This window comes from Serinus canaria, chromosome Z (genome assembly GCF_022539315.1).
Source record: "Serinus canaria isolate serCan28SL12 chromosome Z, serCan2020, whole genome shotgun sequence".
Lineage (NCBI taxonomy): Eukaryota > Metazoa > Chordata > Aves > Passeriformes > Fringillidae > Serinus > Serinus canaria.
This window is the reverse complement of record NC_066343.1, coordinates 13839967-13855049: the sequence shown is the minus strand read 5'-3', so window position 1 is coordinate 13855049 and position 15083 is coordinate 13839967. Positions and strand designations below refer to the sequence as shown.

The 15083-nt window shown below is 45.5% G+C and overlaps 1 protein-coding gene across 3 annotated transcripts; it reads left to right on the top strand.

The window, feature by feature from the left end:
• Positions 1–642: 642 nt before the first annotated feature.
• On the top strand, positions 643–13536 carry LOC108962867 (IgGFc-binding protein-like). Of its 3 annotated transcripts, XM_050987066.1 has the most exons (14): positions 957–1364; positions 1962–2028; positions 3048–4301; positions 5036–5352; positions 5811–6141; positions 6711–7174; positions 8172–8733; positions 8876–9468; positions 9680–10253; positions 11235–11434; positions 11842–12222; positions 12468–12754; positions 12899–12931; positions 13220–13536. In XM_050987066.1, exons 1-13 carry the CDS (start codon positions 1362–1364, stop codon positions 12903–12905), a joined length of 5040 nt encoding a protein of 1679 aa, XP_050843023.1. In that variant the 5' UTR covers positions 957–1361; the 3' UTR covers positions 12906–12931; positions 13220–13536. The 3 variants fall into 3 exon arrangements, with proteins under 3 accessions (XP_050843022.1, XP_050843023.1, XP_050843021.1); XM_050987065.1 differs by lacking the exons at positions 957–1364; positions 12899–12931 and adding an exon at positions 643–769; XM_050987064.1 differs by lacking the exon at positions 12899–12931 and having other exon boundaries at positions 958–1364.
• The last annotated feature ends 1547 nt before the right edge of the window (positions 13537–15083 follow it).

Sequence of the window (15083 nt, the reverse complement as noted above, 5' to 3'; positions counted from 1 at the left end):
AGTACGGAAGGCGGCCTGGGGAACCGTAATGGTACGAGGCCGTGCAGCGGAAGGCCGGAACGGCCGGCAAGGGTAAGGACGGAAGGCAGAAGGAACGGAAGGACTGCAGGCCGGCGGGAAGGCCTGGAAGGAAGGCCGGGAAAGTACGGAAGGAAGGACAGGAAGGCGGAAGGTAAGGGAAAGGAGGCTGCGAGGAACGGACGGAAGGCCGGAAGGAAGGACCATGCCGTGCCTGTGCTCCGTCGGTTCCGTCCTTCCTTGATTCTTTCCTTCCTTCCGCCTCCTTCAATTCCTGCCGTCCTTCCTTCCTTCCGCCGTCCGTCCGTCCTTCCTTCCGTCCTTCCCCTCTTTTTTCTCTTTTCCCTCTTTTTTAATCCAAATTACACCCTCTATTTCTCAAAAAATTACACTATATTTGCTCCATCACCTCCCTGTCATTGTGGAGTAATTTAAACCACATTGGGGAAAAAAAACCTTGATATCTGGTAATGCCAATTTTTGACATCAGTTTTAACAAAAAACCCCTGTTTTTCTCTCTGTTTTCACCTTTTCTGGCCAAAAATTATCTCACGTCATTGGGTGGGGTGGTCCCCTGGGGGTGCCTGGATTAGTCATTTTCATTCCCCTTTTTCTGCCAAAATTAAAAAATAATTGAGGGAGGAGCCAGATCTGCTGTCCTGGGATTGTGTTTTCTTCACAGATTTGGGGATAAAACGGAGCTCTTTGGGGATACAGAGCTAAGCTGGAGATCAAACAGGGCCCAAGGCAGGTAAGAGCAAATGTAGATCTAATAACTATGATTATTTTTTTGGCAGGAAAGACATTCCCCAAAGTGGGAAAATCCATCTGAAGACTCCTCAAGTTCCCCCCTTTCCCCAACTCCACCCCCCCCCTTCCCCTGCCACTCCAGCCCTGGGTCTCGTCCTGGGAGCAGTAGGATTGGAAGATTTATGAAGGGATTTGGGGGAGCAAAGGGCAGAATAGGGGTTTGGAAGGGAACAAAAGAGGGGGAAAAGGAGGAAAGTAAGAAGAGAGAAGAAAAGGGAAAATAAGGAGGAAAGGAAAAAGAAGGAGGAAAGGGAAATTGGGGAAAGAAGAGAGGAAAAGAAAAAAAAAAGGTGCAATAGTGGGATAAGGAAAAAAAGGGGAAAAAAGGGAGCAAAAGAAAAAAAAGGGGAGGAAAGGAAAACCAGGGAAAGAAATCAGGGAAGTAGGGAAAAATATGGGAAAGGGGGAATAAGCAGAAAAAAAGGGAAAAGAGTGAGGCAGGAGAAAAAGAGATAGGAAAAGGAAATGAGGGAGGGAGAAGAAAAGAAAAAGAAGTGAAGGTGAAAAAGGGAAAAGGGGGAGGAAAGGAAAAAATGGTAAGGAAATTTAAAAAGTGGAGGAAAGCAGTAAAAAAGGGCAAAAGGCATAGAAAAAGGAAAAAAAAAGATGAAGAAATGGAAAAGCCAAAAGGGGATTTGGATGGAAAAATGGGATCTGGGGAAAAGAGGAGAAAATGGAAAAATGAAACAAAAGAAAGAATCAGGGAAATAAGGGGAAAATAAAATTACAAAAAAAAAAAAAAAAAAAAAAAGTAGGAATAGGGAAAAGGAAAAGGGAAGTAAAGGGGAAAGAAAAAAAGAGGAAAAGGGAAAAGAGATTCAAAAGTACCTGGGATGGTGAGGAAAGACATGTGGAAATGTCCCCCCAAAAGCCAATTTTTGCACCAGGTGGAACAAAATTCACATTTTTGAGTAAATGCAATTTAAGTAGTGAATTTGACGATGGCTTGAATGAGAAGAACAGATTTTGGGGACAAAGTACAACACTGTTTTTGGGATGAGTACAAGGCTGAAACACACAGATTTTGGGGATTTGTGTGAGTTTTATATCAAGAAATGGTGAATTTTGGGAAAATTCTAGTGAAATTTCAAAAATATGAGAATTTGACTGTTTTTTCACCTTTTTTCACCCAGACCATCATGGATTGCAGCTTGGGAAAAGCAGATGCACTGAGATGGTTCTGGAATGTTATGTTCTGGGGTAAGTTGAAACGGGTTGGGGAGATGCCCCAAAAGCTATAAAATTCCCCTGAAATAATGAATTTCCTCAAAATAAGGGTTATCCAGCACAGAAAAAGGATTACCCAGCCCAAAAATTCCATCTTTTTCCCAGGGAATTAATTGGGATTTTATCTCAATTCATAACTGGTCAAATGGTTTGTTCCTGTGAATGATTATCCAACAGATTAACATAATTCATTAAATATTTTTTCAGAGTTCACTCTCCCAACAGGAGTTTACTTTCCTAACTGAAGAATGAATGTATGAAAAATTAATCAAATAATCAAATTTGATTAATCAAATCATCAAATTTGATCATCAAATGATCAAATTACCTCTCCCTCAAATCAGCGATTTAACAAATTAATAGTTCATAATATTATTCAAGTCCATCAAATCTGTAGTCCATTACAGCTATAATCTGTCAAGTCAAGGTTTAAATTTTTTCTCCAAAATACTATCCCATCAAATCAAATCCATAGTCCATAAACTCAATAAACTGTCAAATCAAAACAAATGACCCATGAAATTAGCATTTCATCAAATCAACAATCTGCCAATAAAAAGTCCATCAATTTATTAATCCATTGACTCAAAAGTCAATTAGCTCCATAATCTATTGACTCAATAATCCATTAAATCAGTGTTTCATCAAATCAGTGGTCCAGCAAATGAAATCAAAGGTCTAGCAGATTGAAAGTCCATCAAGCCAATAATTTATCTAATCATTAACCTATTAAATTAATATTCTATTAATCAAATAATAATCCATTAATCATGTAACCAAATTGATCAAGTTATCAAATCTGTAGGCACCAAATCAACAGTCCAGCAATCAGTGATCCAGGAAATCAACTGTCCATCAAACCAGTTATCTATCTAACCAATCAAATCTCCATCAAATCAGTAATCCACCAATTTAATAATCCATCAAATCAATGATGGATTGATTACCAACCAATCTGTCAGATTACCCACCCCTCTTCTTCGTCCCCCCAGCTCTCCTCCATGCCCCCAGCATCACCTCTGAGATGTCACCACCTCACCTGGGTGATGAGTTCCTGGTGGCCTTCCTGCAGAATGGTGACCAGCGCACCCTTCGCAGCGACTTTCGCCTCCTCCTCCTCACTGGCCCCTCCCCATCCACCACTGCCACCATCTCCATGAAGAGACCCGGATTACGGATGACGGTGCAGGCAGCTGCCAACCAACCAGTCCTGGTGAAGATACCACCTCAAGCTGAGATGGTGGGAAGCCAAATTTTTGAAAACGCTGTGGTGGTGAAGACCACTGCTGCTGTCACCGCAGTGATGGTCAATGACAAACCCACAGCAGCTGACTCCGCCGTCGTTATTCCGGTCCACAGGTGGGGGACGGAATACCACGTGGTCACCCCCAACCCCGGCCCTACCCGCAATGCTCAGTTTGTGGTGGCTGCTTGGGATCAACCCACCACAGTCAACATCCACCTCAACGCTGACATCACCTTCCGTGGACGGCTGCATCGACGCGGCTCCAGCCTTACCATCCCGCTGGAGCCATTCCAAGCAGCACAGATACAGAGCGCAGCCGATCTTTCCGGAACACGGGTGGTGGCACAGAGACCGGTGGCCGTCTTCAGTGGTCACACTTGTGTGGGCAGGTTGAGCCGGTGCGATCACGTGGTGGAACAGCTCCACCCAATCACCCAGTGGGGAAAATCCTTCCTTGTGCCACCAGTGCCCTTCCAGGGACAATCCAACCTCATCTACATCACCGCTGACCAACCAACGCGTGTCACAGGTCATAGTGAAATCACCAAGACCACGCGAGAGATACAACCCAACCACTCGCTGCTCTATGGAACCCAATCACCACAGGGCTTGTTCCTCACTTCCGAAGCTGGTGTCCAGGTTTTTCTGTTGGGCAGTGGCGAGAACAGCGGTGCAATAACCTTTGAGCCCTTTTTTGTCAGCATCCCAGACATAACTGGTTACTGCAACTCTTACAGCGTTGTTGCGCTGGAGGGATATGACAACCGCATCCTCCTAGTGGTCAAGACAGCAGAAACTTCTGGAATACTGCTGAACAAGAGGCCATTAGGCAGTGTGGCATGGCAGCAGATCCCCGGGACAGATTATTCATGGGTTGGGATAAATTTGGGAAGCGGATTTGGAATCCATCGTGTGGAGCATGAGACAGCCGCATTTGGGGTGTGGAACGTTGGGATGGGACAAGGGAAGCGCTACGGAGCAGAGGGAGCTTGTGACAGTGGTGAGTGGAGGTGGAATTTGATATCAATAAATGATGTAGAATTATGTAGGTATCAATAACAGATAATTATTAGAATTAAATTTAATTTATATTAATTATTGGTAGAATTAAATTCATATTTAATTATAATAAATTATATGTAACAATGGAAATGAAAAACACCTATTAAATAAAAATATTAGCATTACACAATTATATTATTGTATTATATTAATATATAATATTACATTATGATAAATAATATTATTATAGAAATATTAAAAAATATTAATACAAAATAAATAGGAATTGTAGTAAAAAACCTAAATGTAATATACTAAATAAATGAATAAGAATCAATGGAGGGATACGTAAATAATACATAAAAATCCCTATCTATAAATATGAACATATTATAAATAATAAATATTGAACTCTAGAGACATACTATATATATATGAGATAACATGTCTGTGATAAATTTGTATTTATACATTATTTAGAATCAGATATATCAATTATCTATTTAGTAATTCTGTATTATGAAAATACATAAGCATTATGTGGAGAAATAATTCATATCTAAACAAATATAGAGATAATATATAGATATTTATAAATAATATAGGAAAACATACATGTAATTACAAATTAGATACAAAACCATGCAAAATATAAAACAAATATATGCTTAGACATATCAATAATATAATCAATTAATAGAATTTAATCCTCTGTCACTAATAAACCCACAGACCCCTGCCGTCAGGTGCAGTGCCGCCCTAAGGAGAGCTGTCACCTGGACAAAGGCACACCCTCCTGCCGCCACGACTACCTGGGCACCTGCACAGGCTCCCCATCTCTGCAGTACCACACCTTTGATGGGGCCTCCGTGTCCCCCCGTGGTGGCTGCAGGTACACCCTGGCCAGGTACTGCGGGGCTGACCCCACCCTGGAGCCCTTCACTGTGGAGGAGCAGCGGAGCCGGGATCACCCCAAGAAGCCATTGGCCAACGTCAACATCTACACCTACAATGTCTCCATTCATGCTGGTGAGGACAAGCCCGTCCAGGTGAGTTTCAGATCCATCATTCCAATAAAACCATTTGTTCCAAGTGGATTAAAGTTTCTGGGTAAGTTTGACCTTCAAAAATCAAGCAAAACCATCCAAAAAAGTGTGAGAGGATAAATCATTGAAATATTGATGTTCACTTTAAAAAATAAGCAGAACCGCCACAGGTGTGGAATTTGGGGAATTTTTCCCATTACAAATCCATTTTCCAGGTGGAATGTGTTTTTTTCCAATCCTGGTCTCCATACAAACAAGATTAGCTCAGAGGATGTAGAAAACAGTTCAGATTTGGGGCTTGAGCTTTTCTTAGTGTGAAGTAGGGCAAAAATTCTGATTTATAATGCAAATTGATTATTCATAAAATAATTTCTCTCTTTATTTGTACATATATGCTTTTTGTGCGATTGGGATCCACCTGCTGAGGTTTAACCCTCCTCCTCATTTTCCCACCCCACAAGGTTAACAACAAACCCACCACTCTTCCAGCCATCCTGGAAGAGGGAAAAGTCCAGATTTTCCAAAATGAAGGTCGTACCATCCTCCAGACAGATTTTGGGCTGCAGGTGACCTATGATGAGGACCAGGTTATCATGGTGGCAGTGCCCAGCAGCTACTTTGGGGCCAGCTGTGGCCTCTGTGGCAACTTCAATGAGGATACGGATGATGAAGCCATGGTTCCCAATGGTATTCCTGGTGAAGGTGGTGAGGACTGGGCAGAAAGCTGGAGAGATCCATCATGCCAGGAAGATTGTGGAGACCAGGAGACTGCACAGGGCATAGAGGGCTGTGGTGAGTTCATGTGGGGGTCTGTGAGGATCTTGGGAAAGGGAGAAGAGGATCCATGTGAGAACTTAGCAGTGGATATTAGCCTAGAGCAATGGTGGTAGACATCAACAATGTGTCTTTTCACCCCAAAACATCCCAAAATCCACCTACCCCCCTAATCTGACCCCTGGTGTCCATAACACATAGAATTATACCAGCTTTCTCCTGAAAGCCCATCCCTGCTTGGTGTGTCATTGACTCCACAACCTTTACAGGCATGAAGAAACCAGTGGGGAAGGAATGACCCCAAAACCTACCTGATCTCACTCCAGCTGCCCAAAAAACAGGGAATTGTGCTATGACTTTTCCTGAGGGCTGTCTCTGTGGGGTGTATCTTGAACTCCAGTTTGATTTAGGTGTCAATGTACCCAACAGCTCCATTACAGGGAAGGCTTGCATTGGTTGGTTCTCCCTAAAATACTTCTAAGCCCTCCTGATTTGACTTTAGGCATTCACAACACATGGAATTCCATGGGGGCTTTCTTGAGGGCCATTCCTATATGATATTTCACAGACTCTTAAATCCCTTGTAGGCATCAAGGCAACCAACAACCCCAGCACCACCATCTCTGCTTGTTTCCACAACAATCGCTCCTACAAGCTCCACGAGGAATTTTGGGAAGATGGGAGCTGCCAGAAGCGGTGCCGGTGTGAGGGTTCAGGGACAGTGACTTGTAAGCCAGGGGGATGCAGATCCCACGAGAAGTGTGTCATGGTTAATGGTATCGCCAGGTGTACACCCAACAAGCACTACACCTGCATTGGGACTGGTGACCCGCACTACACCACCTTTGATGGGGTGAGGTTTGACTTCCAAGGCTCCTGCATCTACCAGTTTGCTGCACTCTGTACCCCCAAGCCCACCCTGGTCCCCTTCAATGTCACTGTGGAAAACAACCACCGTGGCAGCCGTGCCGTGTCCTTCACCAAGACCGTCAACCTGGAGGTCTACGGGAGCGTCATCAGCATGAGCCAGGAGCACCCACGCAAGGTCAAGGTGGGCAATCCCTCAAGGAATCCCTTTCATCCCCAGACTACCTCATATTCCCCTTTTTTTCCATTCTAATTACCCTTTCCCCCCCAAAATCTTCCTTTTCCTCCCCAAACTACTGGTTTTTAATGACAAATTCTCAATTCTCCGTTTTCTCCCAGATGCCACATTTTTTTCACCCAAATCCCCCTCTAATTCTTCAAATCCCCTTTATCTCCCCAAATATGCTTTTTTTCACCAAATATCCTTTTCACCATTGGACTTCCCCCTTTTCCCCCACATTGCTCTTCATTTCCCCCCAATTTCCCCTTTCTCCAAAAACTTCCCCATTTTACCCTCAAAATTGTTCCTTTTTCCTGCAAAATCCTCTTTTCACCAAAATGTTTCATTTTCTTCCCTAAAATGCCTCTTTGTCTGCAAATTCTCTTCTTTTTCCGATGAGGTACCTTTCTTTTCACTCAAATCCCCCTTCTATCTTTCAAATACTACTTTTTCCCCCCAAAACACCTTTTTCCTCTAAAAATCCTATTTTCTCAATCTTCCTAGTTCTCCCAAATCACCTGTTTTCCCTGAAATTTCGTTTTGTCTCCCATGCTTTCCTCTTCATTCCCAACAACTCCTCCTTTCCCCTCTAAATACAACTTTTTGTTGCAAATTCCCTCTTTTTCTACCAATTTCCTATTTCCCCCAATTTTTACCTCAAACTAAATTAAATTTATAATACACTGAAACCAAATTAAAATATAGAAATAATTCAAATAAAAATACCCCAAAAAGGTAAATAAGAAAAAAACCCAAAAAGATAAAAAATGAAAGCCTGTAAAAAGTCAACAAGAAGAAATAAATGTAAAAAGAGAAAATAGAATTAAAAACATAATATAAATAAAAATAAAATTATAATATAAATAAAAATACAAAGCCAAAATAAAATAAAACTATCAAACTATGATTTCAAATCTCTTTTATCCTGTCTCTACTCTTTGTCTCACTCCTCTTCCTGCAGGTGGACGGTGCCTTTGTGTCCCTTCCCTTCACCCACCCCCACTTTTCTGTTTTTTACCGTGGCGTCCATGGCTTTGTCACCACCGACTTCGGTGTCACTGTCACCTTTGACTGGTACAGCTACGCCCGTGTCATTCTCCCCACCACCTACTCTGGTGCCGTCTGTGGCCTCTGCGGCAATGCCAATGGTGACCCCGATGACGACTTTGTCACCCCTGCTGGCCACCGCGCCTCCCATGAGACCCAGCTGGGTGACAGCTGGAAAGTGGGGGATGTCCCCGGGTGCTCAGCTGGTTGTGGTGCAGAGTGCCCGGTGTGTGACGCGGTGAAGGTGCAGCCATACCGTGGGGACAGGTACTGTGGGGTGATCACCCGAGCAGGGGGACCCTTCCGGGAGTGTCACCATGTCATCAACCCGGAGCCGTTCCTGCAGGACTGTGCTTTTGATGCCTGTCACTACAAGGGACACCGTGACACTGTGTGTCAGGGTGTCTCTGCCTATGTCACCGCATGCCAGAGTCACGGGGTGGTTGTGGAGACATGGAGGACAGCAGAGTTCTGCGGTGAGTATGGGTGGGATGGGGGAAAATGGGAGCCTCCCTTCCCCCCTCCCCTCCCTCCCCATCCTTCCTTCCTTCCTTGAGGGACTCCCCTTTCCTTCAGATATTCCCCTCATTCCCTATTTCCTTTTTTTTTTTTCCCCAGCTCTTTCCTGCCCCCCTCACTCCCACTATGAGCTCTGTGGGAGCCCCTGCCAGCCCACCTGCCAAACCCCCTCCATCCCCTCCTCCTGTCCCGCATCTCCTTGTTCCGAGGGCTGTTTCTGCGACACCGGTTATGTCCTCAGCGGCTCCGACTGTGTCCCCCGTTCTGAGTGTGGCTGTGAGTACCTTGGTCACTACTACCAAAAGGATACAGAGTTCTACGCCTCATGCCGGGAACGCTGCCGCTGTGGCGCCGACGGCACAGTGACCTGCCAGGAGGCTTTCTGTGGTGCCCATGAGGAGTGCCGGCTGGAAGATGGTGTTTTGGGATGTCACCCCACTGGTTACGGGCGGTTGGTTGTGTCAGGAGATCCCCACTATGTCACCTTTGATGGACGCACCTTCAATATCCCGGGATCCTGCACCTACATCCTGGCACGGGTGTGCGAGCCAGCACGACGGCTGGTCAACTTCACAGTGTTGGTGGAGCACGAGGCAGGCAGTCACGGTGACCCAGTGCTGATGAAGAGGGTGGTGGTATCCATCCATGGGTACACCATCACCATGGAGCGGGGACGGAGGTGGGAGGTGACGGTAAGTCTGGTAACCCCCACAGGGATGTGGAGATGATGAAGAGGGTGGTGGTGTCCATCCATGGGTACAGTGTCAATTGTAAGGAGGGTCCAGTGATTCCCATAGTGACACCATGATTATAAAGAGGATGGGTGTTTCCCTCCACAGCTACACTGTCTCTGTGGAGTGACTATTCTAAAGTTTCACACATGTCACCCTATCCCCATTCCAGGTGGACTTGGAGCGCTACACCCTCCCACTGGTGACAGAGGACAAGAACCTCCGCATTGGCCAAGAGGGGAATAACATCATCCTTCACACTGCCGCAGGAATCCGCATCCTCTACAACACAGCCACCTTCCTCCTCATCACTGTCCCGGACGTCTACCGTGGCCGGCTGTGCGGCTTGGGCGGCGACTATGACGGGGACCCCAGTGATGACTTCCGGCTGCCCAATGGGGTACTGGCAGAAAACACCCAGGAATTCGTCACCTCCTGGAAGGTTCCAGAGAAGGACAGAGCGTGCAGCGACGGCTGCGATGATGGAGTGTGCAGCAGGTGTGATGTCGCCAAAGAGGCGACGTACGGCAGGAATGGATCCTGCGGGATCATCCGTGATGCAGCAGGGCACTTCCGGGGGTGTCACCCACGCGTTAGCCCTGTGGAGTATTTCACCCACTGTGTCCATGACGTCTGTGCCGCCAGCGGGGACCGCGCCGCCTTGTGCCACGCGCTGCAGGCGTATGCTGCCGCTTGCCAAGCTGCGGGCGCGACAGTCGGAGCATGGAGGACAAAGGAGTTCTGTCGTAAGTCAGGAAGAATTTTGTCACTTCAGGTCCTTTTTTTTCCTCAAAAGCTACATTTCCTCCAGGGGGGAAAAAAAAAATCCAAAAAACCCTACATAAAAATATGGGAAAAAAAATCCCTGAAGTTTTGGAAAGAATTTCTTTCAGCTGGGGAAAATTTTCCTCATTTTGGAAAATGTTGCCTCAGATTTTGAAAAAGTTCACCTGCTTTTCAAAGAGATCTTCACATTATGCAAAAATTGCTTGAAGTTTTAGAACATATTCTCCAATATGAAAATAAAAACTTAAAAAGCGAAAAAATAAAATTTCAAAAATGCTTTCTATTTTTGAAAGAATTCGCTGAGATTCTAGAAATTTTCCCTTCTGTTTTGAAAAAAAACAAACTCCTCCCTTTATGCAAAAATTCCTTTAAAATTTGGAAGTTTTCTGTCAAATTTGATTAAAACCTTTCAATTGTGAGAAAGGCCTCAAAATCTGAAAAAATTGCTCACCATTTTTAAAAGTTAACTAATTTTGAAAAATTCCCTCCATTTCGGAATGTCTTTCCTCTAATTTTGCAAAAAAACCCCTTCAGTTTAGAAAAAATATTTTGCAGAAAACCTTCCAATTTTGCTAAAACCCTTCCAATTCAGGAAAAAATCCCAAATTTCCTGTAGTAAAAACCCAACATTTTTGAGAAAACTTGCCATTTCAGTAAAATTAATAACTTTTTCCTGAAAACATTCTAATATGGGCAAATAACACGATTTTGGAATGATGTCCTTAAATTAAAAAAAAAAAACCAGCCCAATTTTGATAAGAAAAAAAAGTCAGTTTTGATGGAATTGCTAAAACCAGAAAAAATACTCCCATTTTGAAAAAGACTCCATCAAATTAAGAAAAAAAACCAATTACTTTTTATCTGAAAACCTTCAATTTTGACCAAAACCCTGCACAATTTGGCATTGTCCCAGCAATGGTGTTTTTTCCCTTTTTCCCCAGCCCTGTCGTGCCCCCCGAACAGCCACTATGAGCTCTGCACCCGCACCTGTGATCTCACCTGTGCTGCCCTGGTGGGCCCCGCCCGCTGCAGCTGGGGGTGCTTTGAGGGGTGTCAGTGCGATGAGGGGTTCGTCTTCGATGGGGACACCTGCGTGTCACCTGAGCGCTGTGGCTGCCTCCACAGGGGACGCTACCTCAAGGTCAGGTGACAAGCGCAGGTGAACACCTGAGGCTGAGGGCTGGTTGGGGTTGGTTTTCTGGGAATCAGGTTGGGGGTTGAGCTGCCCCATCTAGAAAGTTCCAGAAGGTTTGGGATGAAAAAAGGACAAATAACAGGAAAAAGTACTATTTTCCTATTGGGGGAAAAATCTAACAATTGGCAAGGGAATAGCCAGAAAAAAATGAATTAATATTTAATGAGGAAAAAGGACAAATAACACAAAGAATTTGTGATTAGCACGGAAAAAGTTACTATTAACTGGTTGAGCTGCCCAAAGGTCCTCAATCCACCTGAATTTCTCACTCCCTAGGATTTCCCCCTTTGGAATTCAGGAAATTCCCCAAAATTAGGGAGATCGTGCTTAATCTGTGAGATTTCCTGTTCCAGGCAGGTGAGACTGTCACCTTCAACAACTGCTCCAAGGAATGCCATTGTCACCCATCGCGGGGACTGGTGTGCCGAGACACACAATGTCCCCAGGACCAGGTGTGCGTCACCCGTGACGGGGCACAGGTGTGTGCCAGGAGGGAAGGCCACTGCCGGGTCACACCTGGAGCCACCATGACCACCTTCGATGGTGTCACCGGGCCCCTGTTGGCCAGTGGCACCTACAAGGTGTCAGCCCTCTGCGATGAGGAGGCACCGGATTGGTTCAAGGTGGTGATGGAGGTCAGCGACTGTCGTGACATGAACGTCCCCGCAGCCACGGCTGCCATCGTCTTTGTCCGCGAGGGCGTCGTCAGCGTCAATGGCAACATGGAGGTGTGGGTGAGTGGAGCAGGTGAGGGAGTTTTGGGTGGTTTGGGTCAATCTAGAGAGATTTGGGCAAAAATCTCTCCAGATTTTGCCTGGTAGTGAGCCACTTTTACTGATGTAGAGCGATTTTGCCCAATAATTAGCCATTTTTGCAAAAAGGAGAAGAGCGATTTTGGCTCTAGCTTTGCTAGAGCCTTTTGCCCAGGAACAAACTGGTTCCCTATCATGTTTTTCATAATTTTCTGTAATTTTCCCAGGTCAATGGCCTCTTCACCAGGCTCCCTACCACTGTCTCTGACTCTGTCTTTGTGGCATCATCCCCTGAGAATGTCACCATCACCCACCGCTCTGGGATGTCCGTCGCCATCACCCGAGATGGGGAGGCGACCATCACCGTGACCTCAGGCCTGGCCTCCCGTCTCTGTGCCCCCTGTGGGAATTTCAATGGAAACCCCAGAGATGACCTGAAGCTTCCAGACGGACGTGATGCCCAGAGTGTTGGAGAAGTGGTGGACATGTGGAAATCCCGGGATTTCGCTGGATGGTGAGTAATTTCTCAGTAATTTATTTACCCCAAACTCCAAGAACATTATGTTTTCCCACTCAGAAATTTGGCAATAATGTCAGTGGGGGAGGGGCTGGGCAGATCCTGGAAGGAATTTTCCAGTTTCTTTGGTTTCATCCGCAGCGACTGAGGCAGGATCCTGTGGGAACGATCCGGGTAAGCAACTGCTTTGCCAAAAAATGAGCCATCTTGCATTTTAAGGGGCCCTTATTTGCCCAATAATGAGGTATTTTTCCCAACAAGCCATTTTGCATAATAAGTACCATTTTCCCCCCAAAATTAGCCACTTTCCCCCAAACCAGGCCATTACGCATAATGCTGACCCACTTTTGCATAAAAAGACCCGTTATTTGCACGTTAATAATCCATTTTGCATAATGCTTCCCCATTTTTGCCAAAACGGACCCATTTCTGCCCAAAATGATGTATTTCTTTCTCTTCCAGCCACATCTCCCGCCAGACCCGTCAGGAAGTTGATGCTCCTATCTATCCCATCCCATAGATGGATCCACCTCAAATTCTCCCAAATTTGGGAAAATTCTGGATTTTGCCTCAAATCCTTAATGTTTTCCTGGATTTTTCTCAAATGGATTAAATCTGTGTGGATTATAATGCCCTGATGTCCCATCCATGCCCTGGAACCTAAAAATATATCAAATTCAGGTCAAAAAGATCCAAATCGCAGTGTTTTTCCCTATATAAAAATGATGTTGCCAAGGGCTGTTTTTGATACAACAGTCAATAAACGCTTCTAAAGGCTTTTTTTTGGGTGTGAATTTGAGGTTCATTTTCTAAGTTGGAAAACTGGGGGTGGAGGGGGGGATCATTATCCCAATGGGTAGTGATATCTTACCTTCTAAATGTGGGTCAACATGACCCCCAGGTGGGGCATTGGGACCCTTATGTGGAGCATTGCAGCCCCAAAGCATGGGGCATTCTGACCCCAAAGTCCAGGTGTCCTAGGGTGACTGTTATCCCCATTCGTGTGTGTGTAATTTATGCTGGATATTATGTTCTGTGCCTTTAAGACTGGCAGAGTGAAGGTTTTGTTTTGGGTCTCTTATCAGCCACTCGGCGGGACATACAGATAGCACCAGTGCATGTTGCGGCTTTTCTGCTTTTTGCCCTGGTTTAGGGCAAATTTGGGAGACAATCCCCAACAAGGGCTTCTCCAAAAGCAAACCCACACGGCCCCTTCCCCAATTGGTTCGGGAAGAATTCCTCTGAGAGAGGTGGAAAGAACGTGTTTATTTGACAATCACAGCACCCCCCAGCACACACAATGAACGATACTGGATGACACCACTCTTCCACTGCTCTGAAAAAGATGACAAATTCAGAAAAGTCTCTTCTGGGGGTTCGCTCTGTTATCAGTCCCTCCGGCGCTGAGGCAGCTGCTGCAGCCACAAGGTGTAACCTCTCTCTCCATGTTCTGAATCCCAGTCCGGAGCAGTCAGCAGGTCCAACGGGGTGGGGGGAACAGTCCAGAAAGGAATTTGGACTGTTTAGCTAAGTAACTAATGAGAAGGGGGAAAAACACAAGAGCAAGCAAAGCAGAAGCGAAGCAGAAGCAAGAGTAAAAGCAAAAAGCAGGGCAAAAAGCAGAACAGCAGCAACATGCACTGATGCTATCTGGATGTCCTGCCGAGTGGCTGATAAGAGACCCAAAACAAAACCTTCACTCCACCAGTCTTAAAGGCACAGAACATAATATCCAGCATAAATTACACACACACGAATGGGGATAACAGTCACCCGAGGACACCAGGGCACTGTGACCTCTAAATTTGTAGCACCGCGGCCTCCAGGTAGCACATCACAACCCCAAGCGTGAGGTGTTTGACTGCAAATAGTGGGGCAATTTGACCCAAAAGTGTGGTGCAATGTGATTTCAAAGAGTGAGGCAATATGACCCCAAATTCTGGGGGCCACTTGACCCTAAATCATGTGGTATGTCCAAAATGTGGGGTGCCATGACCCACAAATCTGTGGCAAAGTGATGCCTCAACATGGGTCACTGAGACTCCAAAGAGCAAAACACTGTGACACCCAAGTGTGGGGCAATGTGATCCCCAGGTGTGAAGTGTTTTTACCCAAAATGCAGAGAATTGTGACCCCAAAATATGGCACAATGTGACCCACCAAGTGTGAGGTGTCTTGACAGCAGAGTGTGGAACAATGTGACACAGGAGTGTGTGGCACTGCAGCCCCTAAGGGTGGGCACATTAACCCCAGCACAAGGTGCTGTTACCTCAAACTGTGGGGCATTCTGACCCCAAAATGTGAGGTATTTTTCCCCAAAAGAGTG